The sequence below is a fragment of the Mycetomoellerius zeteki genome, unplaced genomic scaffold (genome assembly GCF_001594055.1).
Source record: "Mycetomoellerius zeteki isolate Tzet28-1 unplaced genomic scaffold, Tzet1.0 scaffold297, whole genome shotgun sequence".
NCBI classification, from domain to species: Eukaryota; Metazoa; Arthropoda; class Insecta; order Hymenoptera; family Formicidae; genus Mycetomoellerius; species Mycetomoellerius zeteki.
In genome coordinates this window covers 294595-310380 of record NW_017257279.1, presented here as the reverse complement: position 1 = coordinate 310380, position 15786 = coordinate 294595, and the positions used below count along the sequence as shown (strand labels likewise).

General features: G+C 32.0%; 2 protein-coding genes across 3 annotated transcripts in view; one reads left to right on the top strand and one right to left on the bottom strand.

The window, feature by feature from the left end:
• LOC108724416 (uncharacterized) overlaps positions 1-4955 on the top strand; it is a 5189-nt gene extending 234 nt beyond the window's left edge. The window contains exons 1-2 of one of the 2 annotated variants that reach the window (XM_018450782.1): positions 1-24; positions 4553-4955. The exon at positions 1-24 is cut by the window's left edge and continues 233 nt beyond it. In XM_018450782.1, coding sequence (XP_018306284.1) covers positions 4564-4755 — 192 coding nt within the window. In that variant the 5' untranslated portion in view covers positions 1-24; positions 4553-4563 and the 3' untranslated portion in view covers positions 4756-4955. Of the gene's footprint in view, positions 25-4541 lie in introns of both variants that reach the window. The other variant, XM_018450783.1, reaches the window with a different exon arrangement.
• dysc (whirlin protein dyschronic) overlaps positions 1-15786 on the bottom strand; it is a 111579-nt gene that overhangs the window by 20223 nt on the left and 75570 nt on the right. The window lies entirely within an intron of this gene.

The following is a 15786-nucleotide window of genomic DNA, read 5'->3' as shown; positions in this document are numbered from 1 at the left end:
AGCGGTTCGTCAGGCATTTAGCAGGTATTTATCAGAGTCGAACTTTGGAAAGTTCGCTCTTTTATCACAAAAATATTGCAATGCCTAAACAACATCTAAACATCCCCTTAGATACTTTAAATATTCTAAACGCTTTCCTAATATTTTTTTTTTCGTATCCAATATGTCCTTCAATGTTTCAAATTTTTCCATTCACAAACTTCGTTTGTAAATATTTGATCGACACTGTTTTATACCATTACTTATATAATTATTTATTTTTATTGATAGTATCGCGATTTACTGTAAATTTTACTAGTTTCGTAAAAATTTTGTATTTTATATTTTACATTTTATAAATATTTTGATATGAGATTTTATCATACTGCTCATTTGTTATAATGACATAGCTAAAACAACAAAGTTTTCCAGAAAATGAGTTTCAACGTTTTGAATCATTAAAATTTTGTAATAATAATTTTGAAATGCAATTTTGTATAATAACTGATTGTAGAAGATTAAAGTATGTTTTTTCTTAAGTATATTCATTATACACGTTCATTATTTACGTTTTCTTTCCGCAAGCGACTAACAAAATAACATTTTCTTAATTATGTCGTTTTAACAAATGAGCGATATACCTATGTAGATATAACAAGATTGCAACATGCGCGTAGAATGCGACACGTAAAATATTCCACGTATAGGGAAGTGTGTGGGCTAAATGTCGATTGACATTCCGCGCTTGACGTTTACATCATTCGCCATGATGTATGTAAAACACAGTTCCGTCTTTGTCGTTGACTTTACTTAGTCTTCAAAATTGCGAACGAATCGCTGTCATCGCGCAGCGATTTTTTTCGGAGCGAAACGTGACCACTTGCGATAAATTGCGACGCGTTTGAGTAATTCATTTCGAGAAGTGAGACGAGCACGTTGCATGGTGATAATTGTCAAGCTGCAAAAACAAGTCTTTTTGGGCGTCTTTTTTTCGGCAGATTGGTTGATACTGCTTAATATTGTTAGTACTCGGTGAATGTCGTCCCGCGTCGACAGAAACAAGATATCTGGCACATCCAGGAAATCAGTAGAATAAGAGAAACGACGTGAATTTACCGGTTTTAATCTTGAAAACAAAAGGTAGACGACGAGAGTCAAAATTTCTTGGAAACGCGTGATCTCTGTAAAATTAATGTATTCCTGGCCTATCAAGAAAATTAAATTATTCCATAATTTCTCAGTATTTAGTTAATTAACGAAAAAGTTTATTATTCAACTTTATTCCACGTGCAGTAATTATATCTAAAAGTTTTATTAAAATTTTTATTTTCCGAATTATTTAATATGTCTGGTAATCCGATATTTATTCCGGATTATTATTTTTACTGATTGGCAAATAAAATTTACTATTTATCTCCAGAAATTCCATTAATGCGCTAACGTGTTAAAATCACCGGAAGTATTAAGATACCTACCTTTTAAAATTCTCACTTAATTTTGTCGTTACTGATATTAATTTAAAATGTTGGGACTTGCTCAGCTCTCATTGCAGTGACGGTAATTACACGGAATTAGAAATTTCACGCAATACGGAATACGCTCGCGGTTCGCGTTTCGCGTGATTACGTCGCCTCGATTAGGAAACTGCGTCACGCTTGATGAAATCTAACTGTGGCGAGATCATTAAGCAGCGAGAAGGCGTACTGATAATCCTGTCCGCGAAACACCGCGAGTGCAATGCGGATGCGTACATGTTCATATGGTGGTCGATAATAAAATCGTTGCACGAAACTTGTTGGATTCCGTACATATCCCTTGTGAAATCAGAATATATACATGTATTCCGCATGTATATATTCTGATCGTAAGCTTGGAAATTCTGGATAGAAATCCTGGAAATTCTAAAAGGCTTGTGCGCTCAAGAATAGATTCTGAATTAATGTTAAGACATCCCTTCAAAACTGACACAACTCAAAAAATTAAGCTGCCCAGAAAAGCGGAAAAACTGCTTTTCAACGGAAAATTATTGACTAATTAAATATCGGCAAAAAAATATACAGTATGTTTCTAAATAAATGCAAAAAATTTTAGATGATTCTTTGTTGAAAATGAATAGGAGTCTCTCATGTAAACTTACACTCATATGTTTTAAATAAAGGAAGGCGGAATCCGATTTTCCTTCTTAAAATATCTAGTTAAAAAATTATTTTTGCCTGTTTCAATGTAGATGAACTTTAATTTCGGTTCAATTTTCTATTCATCTTTTTTTAATTTTAGGATTAGAAATAGATGAAAAGTTAGTTGAACCGAGATTAAAATTAAACTATCGATAATAGAAACTGGATGATAGAAATTAATGATATAATAAGGATGTTGTAACCCTAAATTTTTCCACTTTTTGAACGTCTGGAACAAAAATTTGGGCTAGACAGAAAAATTAAAACAATTGCAGATAGAGAGTTAAGTTAATTCACTTTTAAAGATTGATATGATAATAATTACTTAACTCATTTGTGGTAATAACTCGAAAATCATATTTTTTGTTATGTCACTTTTAAAATAAAAAAGTGATATATGGATCTTTAAAATTACATTTTGCGAGCTTTATCTCATTACACGATACTGGAAGTGATGAAGAAAAGTAACATAAATTTTATTTGCCTATTGGTGAAAAATACAATAATCGAGAATAAATATCGGAATACGATATACGTATCATATACATTTGAAAAGCATTCGCCACAGACTTATTCGCTCCGTTCTCGATTTCCTCGCAGAATCACGACGTGTTTTTCTCACCCTCAGTTCATTCCCGATCCGACCAGGCGTAAACAAGATCGTAAAATCCCAGTAGATCGCGTTATTCTCCTTACTTTAAGACTCGCGCGCGCCTTCTCACTCCCCGTAGACGCACTAGACACTTGATGTCGTAAAATTTTCGATTTCGAATGTCTATATGTACTATTATTTATTTTCCACGAGATAGATTGACATGTAAATTTACGAGAAAGATCGTGAATAAAGAAAAAATGCCTTCTCATCGTATCTTTTATCTTCCTGTGTTGGTATTTTAGGGACTTTTATCTTTTTTTTCGACGGAACTTTCAAACGTTACGTAAATATTAGAACATACGGCTTCTCTTTTTATTAGTATTCTTCGTATATTTTAATTTAGAAATCTCATGAAAAATGTATATTTTTTGGAATTTATAAATGTCAAACTCCATTATAAAATTCACAGAGAATATTTTTATAAACCTTAAAATCCATAAATAAAAAAAAATTCAACACATTCATAAATTTTACTTTCATTCACTCTGAAATCTCTGAACCACAGATTCCAAAACTTTGCATCTATCGACTTTGAAATTTTTAGCTTTTTCCTTTTATTTCGCCTCTCTACTTTAATAAATTTACACAGTTGAAAAATTTGTGTTAAATTTAATCCATTTCACGTGTCCATTTAAATTTTTGCTTTAATTTAACACAATATAAATACGTTAGGAATTGATATAAATATTATGTAAAAGTTAACACAAAAAATGTAACACTGACACAATTTGTAGGCAATTTGTAAAGATATATTTCTTCAATAAAATTATTATTTATAATATGTTAAATTATACTGAAAAAAATGCATGTAATTTTACATGGAAATTACATGTTTATGATTAGAAAACTATCTAAATTACTTAAATAAAATTGGAAATTTACTGAAAATTGTAAATTTCCAATCATATTTAGATAAGTTTTCACTTATGAACATGTAATTTCCATTTAAAATTACATGCATTTTTTTTTCAGTGTACTATATTTTATTTATTTATCTTAGAATTTACATTTTAAAATACATTATTTTTATGTTATTTGTTCACTCGTTCATAAATTGTATTATTTTAACACTAAAATATGTTGAATATCAATTTAACATAAAATGCTTGGACACATTCAAAATTCAATTCAAAAATTTTAACAAGAACCAATTTTAACAAATAAAAATGTTTCTTTATAGCTTTCGCTTATTCAAAACTCACTGGTGATGCTGATCATCACTACAAACGCACGTCATCTTTTCTTTTAGAGCGAAGACCTACCCTTTCCTTCTTCGCTTTATTTTTTTCAGTTCAGTTGTAAGAAACTCGGGCTCTCTCTTCTAATCTGCTTCTAATTTGCTAAAGTGCGCATACGCGTGACATTAAATATAGTTTCATAAATCTGTCACTGCTTTCTTCCCAGAAAGAATGAAGGTGTCCTCTTTTCAGTTCTTTAGGTCAACCTCCAACAAACTCAGACTCTCTCGTTTAATCGACCTGCGTCTAATGACGCTAATCAGTACAAACGCGCATGTCACCGCTTTCCTCACTGTCCGACAAAATAACCGTGTGATCCCAAAATCTATTTTCAGAATTCACGAGTTCTATATAATCTGCCAATAGAGATCCTATGAAATTTCGCTTGTAAACCTCACGAGTCCTAAAATCCCGCAGTTCCTCGCTTCGATGCTTCGTTTCAGCTCTAACAAAGTTCAGAATCTAATCGCTGCTATAAACGCGCGTCACTGCTTTCTTCCCAGGGGAAGGAGCCATGGAGTCGTGGCTGAGCGACGTTCAACGCGTGAGGATCCCGCGACCCAAGTTCGGCAGCGGCAACTCCGTGCGGCGGTCGAACTCAGCGGTGCAGCATTCGGCGCGCTCGGAGATGCTCTCCCATCGACAGGGTCAAGACGTGGCCAAGGCCACGGAGGAGCTGCGCCAGGCGCTCCAGGACAAGCTCTGACCGACCTCGCGGCCGTCGTAGGGTTCCAGCGAGGGCGCGGGAACTTACTTCACGTACCTTCCTCGCCATCCTCGTACCTGCCTGCCATGAAGAGAGCCTGCTCGATGACGAGAGATCTCGAATCATTGAATTTCCTGTCGCCGCATCGAGCGTTTTTTAAAGTTTCCGAATTTTAAGATAATTTTTTAACGTAGATTTTTAGATAATAACTATGCGTCTAGAAATATATAAGTGTTAAATTGCTTAAAAGCAATTTTTAGATTATACTGAAAGTTATGACAGAAATCCGATCTATAAGTTTGGAAATTTAGATTCCTTTAAAGATAAATTTTTCATTCGAGCTAAATTTGAGGATCAAATCGATTGAAATAAAACTGTATTAAATTTGGATTAAAATATTTTTATTTACCTTGTATAAAATTCTTTAGTTTCTTTGAAGATAAATATTTGATTCAAGTTAAATTTCAGAATCAAATTAATTGATATAAAACTCTATTATAAATATGGATTAAAATTCGTTTACTTTTGTTTTATAAAATTCTTTAATTCTCTTTAAAAATTTTGGGCAGTTTGTAAATTTAGATTCCTTCAAAACTAAATTTTTGCTTCGATCTAAATTTGAGACTTAATTCAATTAATTAAAACAGCGCTTGGATTAAAGTACTTTTATTTATATTTTATGAAATTCTTTAATTCTTTAATAATTAGTTTAATAATATATTAATTTAATGTTTAATAGTTATAGAATACGATTGAAATTTTTTCAAAGAAAAAAACAGTAAAAGTCCGATGTAAACTGAAGAAAACGTTCGGTGAAGCGGCGAAAATCGATTTGGCGATTCGATCGTTGTTTCGTCGAGCAAGGATCTACAAGAGGATCTGCCACGGAGGTACTATCACTTGGCACATCTCCGGCGAGTTGGTCGGTCATGCGGAAGAGTGAGTTCGAAACGGGCGGCAGTCGTCAACTGCAAAGATCGGAACGAGGATACAACGTCGGCAACATGCGGCTTGGAGAACCAGAACTGTTCTCTTCGTTCCTGCCTGCGCTTCCGATCGATCGCAATTGTCGAGTGCAATTAGTCGAGAGAGGCGATTTGGCACGGCGTCCTCGCGGTGTGACTTATGACGAGAATCTACGAAGGAGCGTTCACGAATGGGATTCGCGAGAGGCCCCAAAGAGCCCGGTGGCGTTAAGGACGAAGCAATTATCGCGTGGCTTTCGACTGCCTTCAAAAACACCGAGAAATCGCGTAATCCGCGAATCGCGGTTGGCACGCGCCACTGAAGAGCGAGGTCGATTTCGATCGCTTTTAATTAGCTTGTAATTAATATAAACAACCTTGTACGCAGTGATGCAAAGAATATTCCTATTAAGAAAGCATAATCTTAAGTATGTTCTGTCATTAAATGTAAGTTAAGACGAGATTCTTGCTTAGTTCTGTATTGTTTAACCGGGCAGCGCGTCGCCTTATTTATAGTAAATTATTGTATTCATTATTATCAGCTTGTATCACCTCGATATCCGTCATTAGTCACATGTAACGTCTATAAGAAGTTATCTAATTCTTTACCAAGAGCTTAAAATAAAGATGAGTCTCGAAAGAAAGCGATAGTGCTTGTTATCAATGACCTTCATTAATACGTAATCAAATTAAATGAGTTTGTGTTTAAGTATCCTTCTCTTCTCTCGTTTTTTTTTGTATCGCTAATTATGTAATTATTAGGCTGTTCGATAGAAAGTCACTTTTTTCTCACTGAAGTGCCATAATGCATACCAAAGATTTTTTTCCGTTGCTGTTGGCAGAATTTGCACATCAGGATTTTAAATAAATTGAGGTAAAATGGATTAAAAATGATTTTAATTAATTTTCAACGTTATTTTACAATAAAATAAAAACTTTGTTTCTAAATAAAGTCTGCGGCATCTAAAAGTACAATTCAAGAACTGTCAAACGAATTTTAGTTCATGATCATACTTATTTTCATCAAGTTATGGCTGTTTGAATTTTAAACTTTCTATATAATATTACATAGTTTAACAAAAAAATCATTTTTTTTTCTCTTCAAAATGCCGTAGTACATATTCCAAAGATTTTTTTCTTACTGAATACGATGCCGTTGGCAGAATTTGCGGAGCACATCAGGATTCTTAGTAAATTGAGGTGTAATAGTAAATTGGAGTGGTTTTGACCCATTTCACCCCAATTTACTGAAAATCCTGACATGCTATGAGAATTCTGACGATATCGAATTCAGTGGAAAAATCTTTGGAATATGTACGACACTTTAAAGAAAATTTTAGTATTGAACAGTTATTATTATTGGGTCGGAACATAAGTTCTCTTGTAGCGCTACGAATTTCAAAATTCAAACAGCTGTAATTTCGTTAAAAATGAACGAAACTTAAAATTTAAAAGAGGGTTTTAAAGCGTAAAATATTTACTTTCGAAAGACTATTATGTCTCTTTTGAGTATTATGTCTTTTTGCGAGCTTGGTAATTTTTACATAGAGAAAACTGGACCACAAATGGGAAATTTTCTTTTCACTTTATGAGCTGTTACTAAAAAAAATTTACGGAAGTGTTCGACTTTCTAACGTGAGAGCTTAAAATTCTCCCTACAAAATTATATTTGAAAAATGTTCCAAAGAATGTTTATTACTGAGTTATCATGTTATTGAATTAAAGCAGCATTTTTATTTTGATTGTTCATAACTCCGTTAAAAGTCATCGCCTGAAATTAAAAAAACAAATTCTTCAAGCTGACACTTTGCTCTATCGAATGTTATAAAATTGCTAAATTTTTTTAGAAACACGTAGACATGATAAAAATGAAGTAGATAGTATACGAACTTTTGTTCCGATCCAATATAACGAAATTTCCGCGCTGCGAGGAAAAAAGGATGTAATCGATATATAAACCGTGTAATCGATATGTAAACTGCTTTTAGGCCATCTTAGATGAGTGACTAATAGCAGAGACTCATTAATGGAAACGAGCCGCCTTAATTAGTCGATTCTAATGAGACGGCGTTTCTGCTCTCTCTCTCCCTTTCATTACACCTCTCGTTCCATTTCAGGATAACAGCTGCGATGTCTACGTAAATCACGTAATGCGCAGTTTGCATTAGAATGAGGACCGAGCTTCCAGGTAAAGTTTTTGGCAATGAAAATTGCGATGGTTGAGATATGCGTTTGACAGCACAACGAAAACTTTTCAAGAGATAGATTTATGTGGGTTTATTATCACCGAATTATTATGTAAATTGCATTACAGGTTAATTACAGACTCCAAGTCAGACTTATTAATTTATTTAATTTCAGATTAATTCAGTGATAATTTAATGAAGGGATTTACAACTCATGGGAGTAAAATTTAATACAGTGAAAGCAGAGTTGCCTTCTGTATATTCTAATCATAGTTGAACAACTCCAGTGTTTACATTTTCGACTACGCATTTAGCATTAATATTATATGATTACCATAACATCCGTATATTATGCAGAATAATAATCTAATTGAGCCATTGCGTAATTACAACTTAAAGTATGGAGCATCACACTGATGATAAATATCACGAAAAATATATCTTTTCGTGTCAAAAACATCGCTTTCAATTTTGTATATTTGTACCTCAAACACACACTAGTAATCTAATCGAGATGTTGCATAATTAGAATTTAGAATATCGAATTGACGCTCAATAATTTAAAAAATTTTTTTCAAATAAACAGACATAAAATAGAAATATTATTTTCATATTTTACATTAAATATTTGTGAACTCAAATTAATATTTTCTGTTTATATTTTTAAGATATTTTATATTTTTCAAAAGAATTTAAATTATTCTAAAAGAATTTGCATCACAATGAACTAACGTTATAGTACTTTTTTTGTCCACTAGCACAATATCACTTATTTTTGTGGATTCTGATTGCTTCTCCCACTCTTCGTTATATAACGATAGTTTAAAATAGAATACGTTTCCTGTTCACAATTTTTAATCTTGACTACATATTTGCTCACTAGTAGTATGTTTTAAATTTCCTTATTTTCTTATTTCTTTGCATAGAAACTAAATTAAAATACACATCAATATTTCTTTTGTTCAAATATGAAATGGAGGTCTAACATTTATAGATAAATGCATTTGACAAGCCAATTTACGTTTTTTCTTTTTTTACTAAAAACAATATTTATTGAAACTTTTTGAGATACTGTGTATCCATGTAAAATTCGGTGAAAAATGTGTTTTTTTTTTCGATGAAAGATAATATTTTCAGTTTTGAATATCTCTATCCTGAAATCACAATAATAATCCAATCGAGATATTGCATACTTACAATCAGGGTTGGCAAACTTACTTTTCAATTTTTTATGACGGTAATGCCAACTAACTAAACGCTAAAGTTGTACTAAAGTTAGAAAAGTCACTTTGAAAAGTAACTTGTCACTATTACGCGTTACACTGAAAAAGTTATAAGTATAACGAGTAACTCGTAACGTTACACGTAACGTTATTCGTTACTAAAAAGTAACGCGTTACAAATTAGGAGTTATTTTTTTTTAGTAACGAATGACTTTTTTAATTCATTACAAGTAACGATTGACTTTTCTAACTCTGATGTTAGCATTACCATCATAAAAAATTCATAATGCCATTACCAAATCTTTATTATAATAAGGTAATGATCAACAAAATAACGGCGTTACAAGTATATATATATATATATATAACGCGTTACTTGTCAACCCTGTTTACAATTTAAAGTACCGAGTATCGGCGTAAAATATGAGGGAAAAAATAGTTTTTCGGCAAAAAGTCATGTCGCTTTTAGTGTGTTTGGATGTCTCTATCCTAAAATTAGAACTTTTTTCATTGACATGACAAAATTCTAGATTTGCCGCGCGAATGAAATTGCGCTCGTGCGCGAGCGGGCGGATAGGCTCGTTTTAATCCTCCGTTATTACGGGAACAATTTGCGAGAGATTTTCAAGTAGAACGACCATCACGATTTCGATCGACGAGAGGGATGAACAGCGAGGAAGACGAACGGCGAGACCGTGAAACGCGGCTCCTACGTTCCTTTTACTGTTTGCCCCTCCGTTCGCTTATCGAGAATCCCTCATTGAGCTCTTCTCTTTCTTCCCACAATAAGACGAGCACGGGAGCATTATGAAGGAAAAGAAAGACGGAAAGCGACAATCAAACTGCGTCGAGATCGGCTGCAGAATATACGGGGTGTCCTGTCTTCATTCTTATATTTTCGAATTTCGAACAGATATTTTTATTTTAAATAGAGTTTCTGGCAAATAATGAAAATTATTAACTTACGTAAATTATTCATAATAATTTACTTTATATTAGAATTATTAATATATAGGTGTATATATATATTGAAAAAAATGTATGTAATTTTACATGGAAATTACATGTCTATGACCGGAAAATTATTTAAATGTGATTGGAAATTTACAACTTCCAGTAAATTTCCAATTATATTTATGTAATTTAAGTAATTTTCCAATCATAGACATGTAATTTCCATGTAAAATTTGTAAAATTACATGCATTTTTTTCAGTGTATATATATATATATAAATGTATTTAATAAATTAATTTATTAATGCACCACATAAATTTATTCGTTATAATATATATGTACATAAATGAATTATGAATAATACAAAAGAGACTTTAACTCGCAGTCTAATTTCGTTCGATTTGCTTCGATAAATTAGAAATTGGAAAACTTGAAGATTTTTTTTTACCGGAGAATATCTAACGTTGAAGCTTTAAAAAGTTTCTCTTTTCTTATCATTTGTGCTAAGGAACAATTTATTCTAATTTCATTCTTGTGATCTAATAATTTACGGATTAATTGTGGTCTGCTGTGATAAGAACACCTTGTATATTAAACTTCACCGCAATTAACTTCGTGATGCGATTTTTCGACGGAGTTCCGATAACGATTTATAATTTCCTCCGGCACGTTGATTAACCCTTTGAGGCCGTTTTTGCTCGTTCTATCTTGAGGCCTTTAAGTTCTTGAAAGCCGCATTTCATCGAGTACTGTTTCAGTATGACGGCTTCTGACGAAACTTCGCAGTCATGTATAAAATTGTACACATGTATATAAATGTGAATATAAGGTTTTCAAAACTTTTATCAATTAGTGGATTTGTGGTTAATTGCAAGAACATTTCGAACAAGCCATTAATATCGACTTATTGGGGTTTTAATGGGGCTATTATACAATTTATTAAAATTATATGTTGCGGCAGTTTTTGGATCGCGCTCAGATAAATATAGATATCGACAGACATGAATTCTCGCAAGAAGATGGCGTCTCCGCGTGCAATTGGAATAACGATCTCGTGTAAGGCATCGGCTCGTCGTTATTATCTTAATTATATCGGGCCGACCTTGGCATTGGCTCCCGATTCTTCTCGAACGCGATCACGATTCCATACTGCAACGTATTCTCCCGATTATCTCAATTGCACATCGCCTCTGCTCTCGCGTGTGGGGCGATTGCACTTTTTCTCCCTTCGCGCAAGACGGCATAAAGCTGAGAATCGCGAAGGCTAATAAAGGAGATAAATTTCTGAAGGTGTATTTTTCTTTATATGCATGAAATTGAGATAAATTGCGCGAGTCAGTCTTCTAAATAAATATTCAATTACCACTTGTTGCTTGATGTATTTAAAATGAAAATAAAATTTGTTTATATTATATGTTATTAATACATATAATAAAATAATTTGATGGTTGTAGGATGAAATAAAATTTGGATTTTTTAAAAATATTCTGACTAAATAAAATACATTATTGTTCGTATTATTTAATTGTACACTGAAAAAATTTACTAAATTTCAATAAATATGTCTTTGAATAGTACTAACTATAAACATTTATTTACAGCAAATAAATATTTATTCAATAAAAATGATATTCAATAAAATGATATTCAATAAAAATGATTAAATCAAGTTAATATTCTTGTATCAAATAAATATATGTTTATATTTAATTAGTACAATTCAAACACATATTTACTAAAATTTAGTAAACTTTTTTCAATATATTATTAGTTAAAACATCTCAGCTTGAGTATCCTTTGTTTACTTAATATTAAAAATATTCTTTATTTTATTAATACAGGAAAGAATAATTTTGTTGAAGTTTTTAAAATTTTAATCAGATTTAAAAATAATTTTGGATCAAAATAATTATGTTATAGAATACCTAAGCATGAAACATGGTAATATTATAAAAATGTTTAATATTGAACCAATTTAAACGTCTTAATAATTATTAGCCTAGCAAAATTATTTTCAGATTTGAAAGTAAATCTTTATAGTAAATTTTTCATACCTTAGCAAAATTGTTCTTTTCGTGAAAAAGACGATAAGACGTTGTTTTAACTCTCAAAATTAAGTAGTCATGCTAACAAATGAAAATCCTACACGGAGAAAATTTTTTCTTAGAGTTTACCTAGAAAATATGATAGTCATGGGACAACATTATATTCCGAAGTAATTTCTAAAATAAGTATTTCGAAGAATTTTAATGTAAATCTCTCTCATTCATTAATAAAACTACAATAAAGTATAAAATAAGTTTGACTAATTTTATTGAAGTGCATGGTAAAAATCTTTAAAATATGGTATTGTATAATACTATAACTACTATATTTTCAGGATAAATTAAAAAAAAAAATTTTCTCCGTGTAATAAAATTATGAGATCGGAATTATCAGTACACGAAGGAACGACTTTGCTGAAGTATTTAAAAATTTAGCTAGACATAGATCTAAAAATAATTTTGTTGGATTATTAAAATAATTCCGTAAAACGATTAAACGTTGACGATAAGGCTGCGAAGAGTTTTAACATTCTAGAAACTAGTTTAAACGTTCTACATAATTATTTCGATAGCTCAAATAAAATTATTTTCAAATCATTTTAAATCTTAGCTAACTAAATTTTTAGATACTTCAGCAAAACCATTCTTTCCGTGTACATTGTTTAAAACTAATGTTGATATTAAGAATCGTTAAATCTACAAGAGTTGTTAGATCGTGAAGTTCCCCGACCTTCTCGAGAAGGGAATTCCGATAATTGGTATTTCCTTCCTATCGCTCCGTTCGAGTACTTCAAGCAGAGCAAATGTATAGTTACGATGTCGTCCATAAAATCGCGGTTTCTTCATTATCCCGTTCTACGCACCTGCCTGGCAGAAGGCAATCCGGACGTTTTTTTTTTTTCATCAGGACGTCAGACGTTGTAGTAGTCGGTAGAAGTCGTTATTCTTGGGGAGAACGAACGATCGTAGGGCACTTTTCAGAAACTACATCACGCCAGTGACGTCAATAACACTGTGGCTGCCCGAGCTGCTTCATTGGCTGTTCCGTTCGTGTCGTATCGGCACCCGTTCGCGTACCTCGATCATCTCGTGTTCGTCTACCTGAGCGATCTCATTAACGCCTCCAATATATCGCGAATTTGCTACAATTATTTGATATATTCCTGCTTCCCCCCCGATTGCATGTCGTCGTTAAGAATAAAAAATATCAAGGTCTGATAGAGATTTCGCGGCCTTTGCCAAACGCAGCAAGCTTTTTTGTGACATTCCCCGCGTTTCTTGAAGAATATTTAACCAATGATCTTCTCAAGACTTCAAAGAGTTACTTGAGAATACCAAGTAAAGAGGAAAAGCATGATTCACTGGATTCACTCGAGATGTTTGAAGTTCACTTTTAAAGGATAACGTTTAAACGCTGAACTTTTAATTTTTTTTCTTTTTTTTCATACGTGGAAGAAACGATTTTACTGAAGTACCTAAAAATTTAGCTTGATACAAATCTAAAATTAATTTCGTTAGACTATCAAAGTAATTATCCAGGTCGTTTAATCATGATGATAAAGCTGCAAAAAGTTATGACGTTCTAACAACTAATTTGAGTGTCATAATTAATTTTGGTGGTCCAACAAAGTTATTTTTAGATTTGTATTTATAGTAAATACGAAAGTATTCACATACAGAGGAAACTTTTTAAAAAAGTCTATTTATAGAAAATAAAAGATTAATTAGCTATTTTTTAACAAGGAGTATATTCTGTTCTAACATAAATAAAAAAGCTTCGCGAAAATAACCGAGTTCATGATTTTTTAAATTTCTCGATTTTAAATTTCTACGAATATTTTCCGTGCCTCCAAATAATAGTTTTTCATTTTCGCTTATTATTAAGATATTTTAATTATTATAACTTTTTAGGTAAAATAATTTTGAGAAATATACAATCTATTTTATTTTTTGTTAATAAATTGCTAATTAATGTTTACTTTCTAAAACTAGGAAGGAAGATATCTTTTCTGTACAGATATTTTTGGCACTCACTGTAACTGAACTTTCAGATGCTTCAGCAAAACCGTTCTTTCCGTGTTGAATTTCCGAAAATTCATATGGTTTTATTTTAGCTGGTATTCTTTTCTCAGCTTGATTTTTATATAGAACATCCGGGACAAAATGTCGACGTTGCTGACGAATATCGGATGTCTCATCTGACATTTATTTCATGTTAAAAAACTGCGATCATCTATTTATTCCTGCTATATAGGATAAGTACAATTAAGACCGCCGAAACAAGACGCGAGACGTTTCGCGCGACGAGCTTATGTCACCCTCTTTTCGTATGGATTACTACAATCATCTATAACGACCATTAGACATTGTTAGATGGACTGGTGATCTACCACTTTGAATCTATGCCTATAATATACGCCTATAATAACATTACGTCGATATCAGGATGCGATCATGCGACTGTCTATCAGGGAGGTTCATCACGGAAAGTTTGCAGCTGCATCAGTTGACGCAAAACAAGAGGACGTGCACGAATTATATTGACCTTTATAATCTCCAACTAAATAGACCGTTGGAAAATACAGCGTGAGAGAAATGTAAACAATGAAAAACTGCTCTATAATAAATAAGAATAAATTGATAGGGAGGAAATAAATATGCGAGAGCGTTTATATCATTGCAATCGATATTAGTTATTACTGTTATTTGATGTATCACTCTTCTCTGCTGCGACTATAATAAATATTTAATTTTTATAACTTTGTCGAACATCGCGTTCATAAATATCGGTAAATACCTCTCGGACACACGTCCTATATTTACCAGCGACACGAATTACTGTCGATTATCCAACATCATTGATCTCATTGTAAATTTGTTTTCGCGTCAATGACGTACTATTATCAGGTTGGTATCGCGATTACGATTACGATTACGCGAATCACATAAAACGCGTTGGCATAGAGTGCAAAAAAACGGCGTAAAAAATATAAAATAGGCTTATTACGCTCGCGTTTGCAATTCCGATCGATGATTGTAGGTTGCAAGATAACGAAAGGCGCAATTGCGCACATATGAATGTGACGCATATACAAGCCGTATCGCGTTCTCTATCAATTTTTAATTAAAAATTGGAGTATAAAGCGTAATGAGTGAGGAATTATATACACAATTATATCATAATTTATATTGATTAATACGAAAAAATTTTATCATAATTTATACACTAAAGAAAAAATTGTTCATTTGACTAAATTGAAGTCCGTCTTTATTTCTTTTGGTGAAGAATGTATGTATTTAAGTCAGATATATTCGACTTAAATAGGTAAATACATTTTTCAACGAAGGAAATAAAGATGAACTAAATTAATTTAGTCAAATGAACAACTTTTTTCTCAGTATTAATTAATACATAAATTATTGTATAATAAGACTGGCGTGCAATATGCGATATTTATATAGAAATAGTATACAAAATATGAATTGAACGCGGTAATTAGAACGCAGTAATAAATTAATAACAAGTTAATTTAATGGAAGTATAATTAGACGCTTGTCGGTTCTCTAATTTATTAATACTTATCAATTTTTATGCATGCACATTTTATACATATTAATTGAGTATTCTTTTTAGAATGTTTTATTTTCTCTAGAATT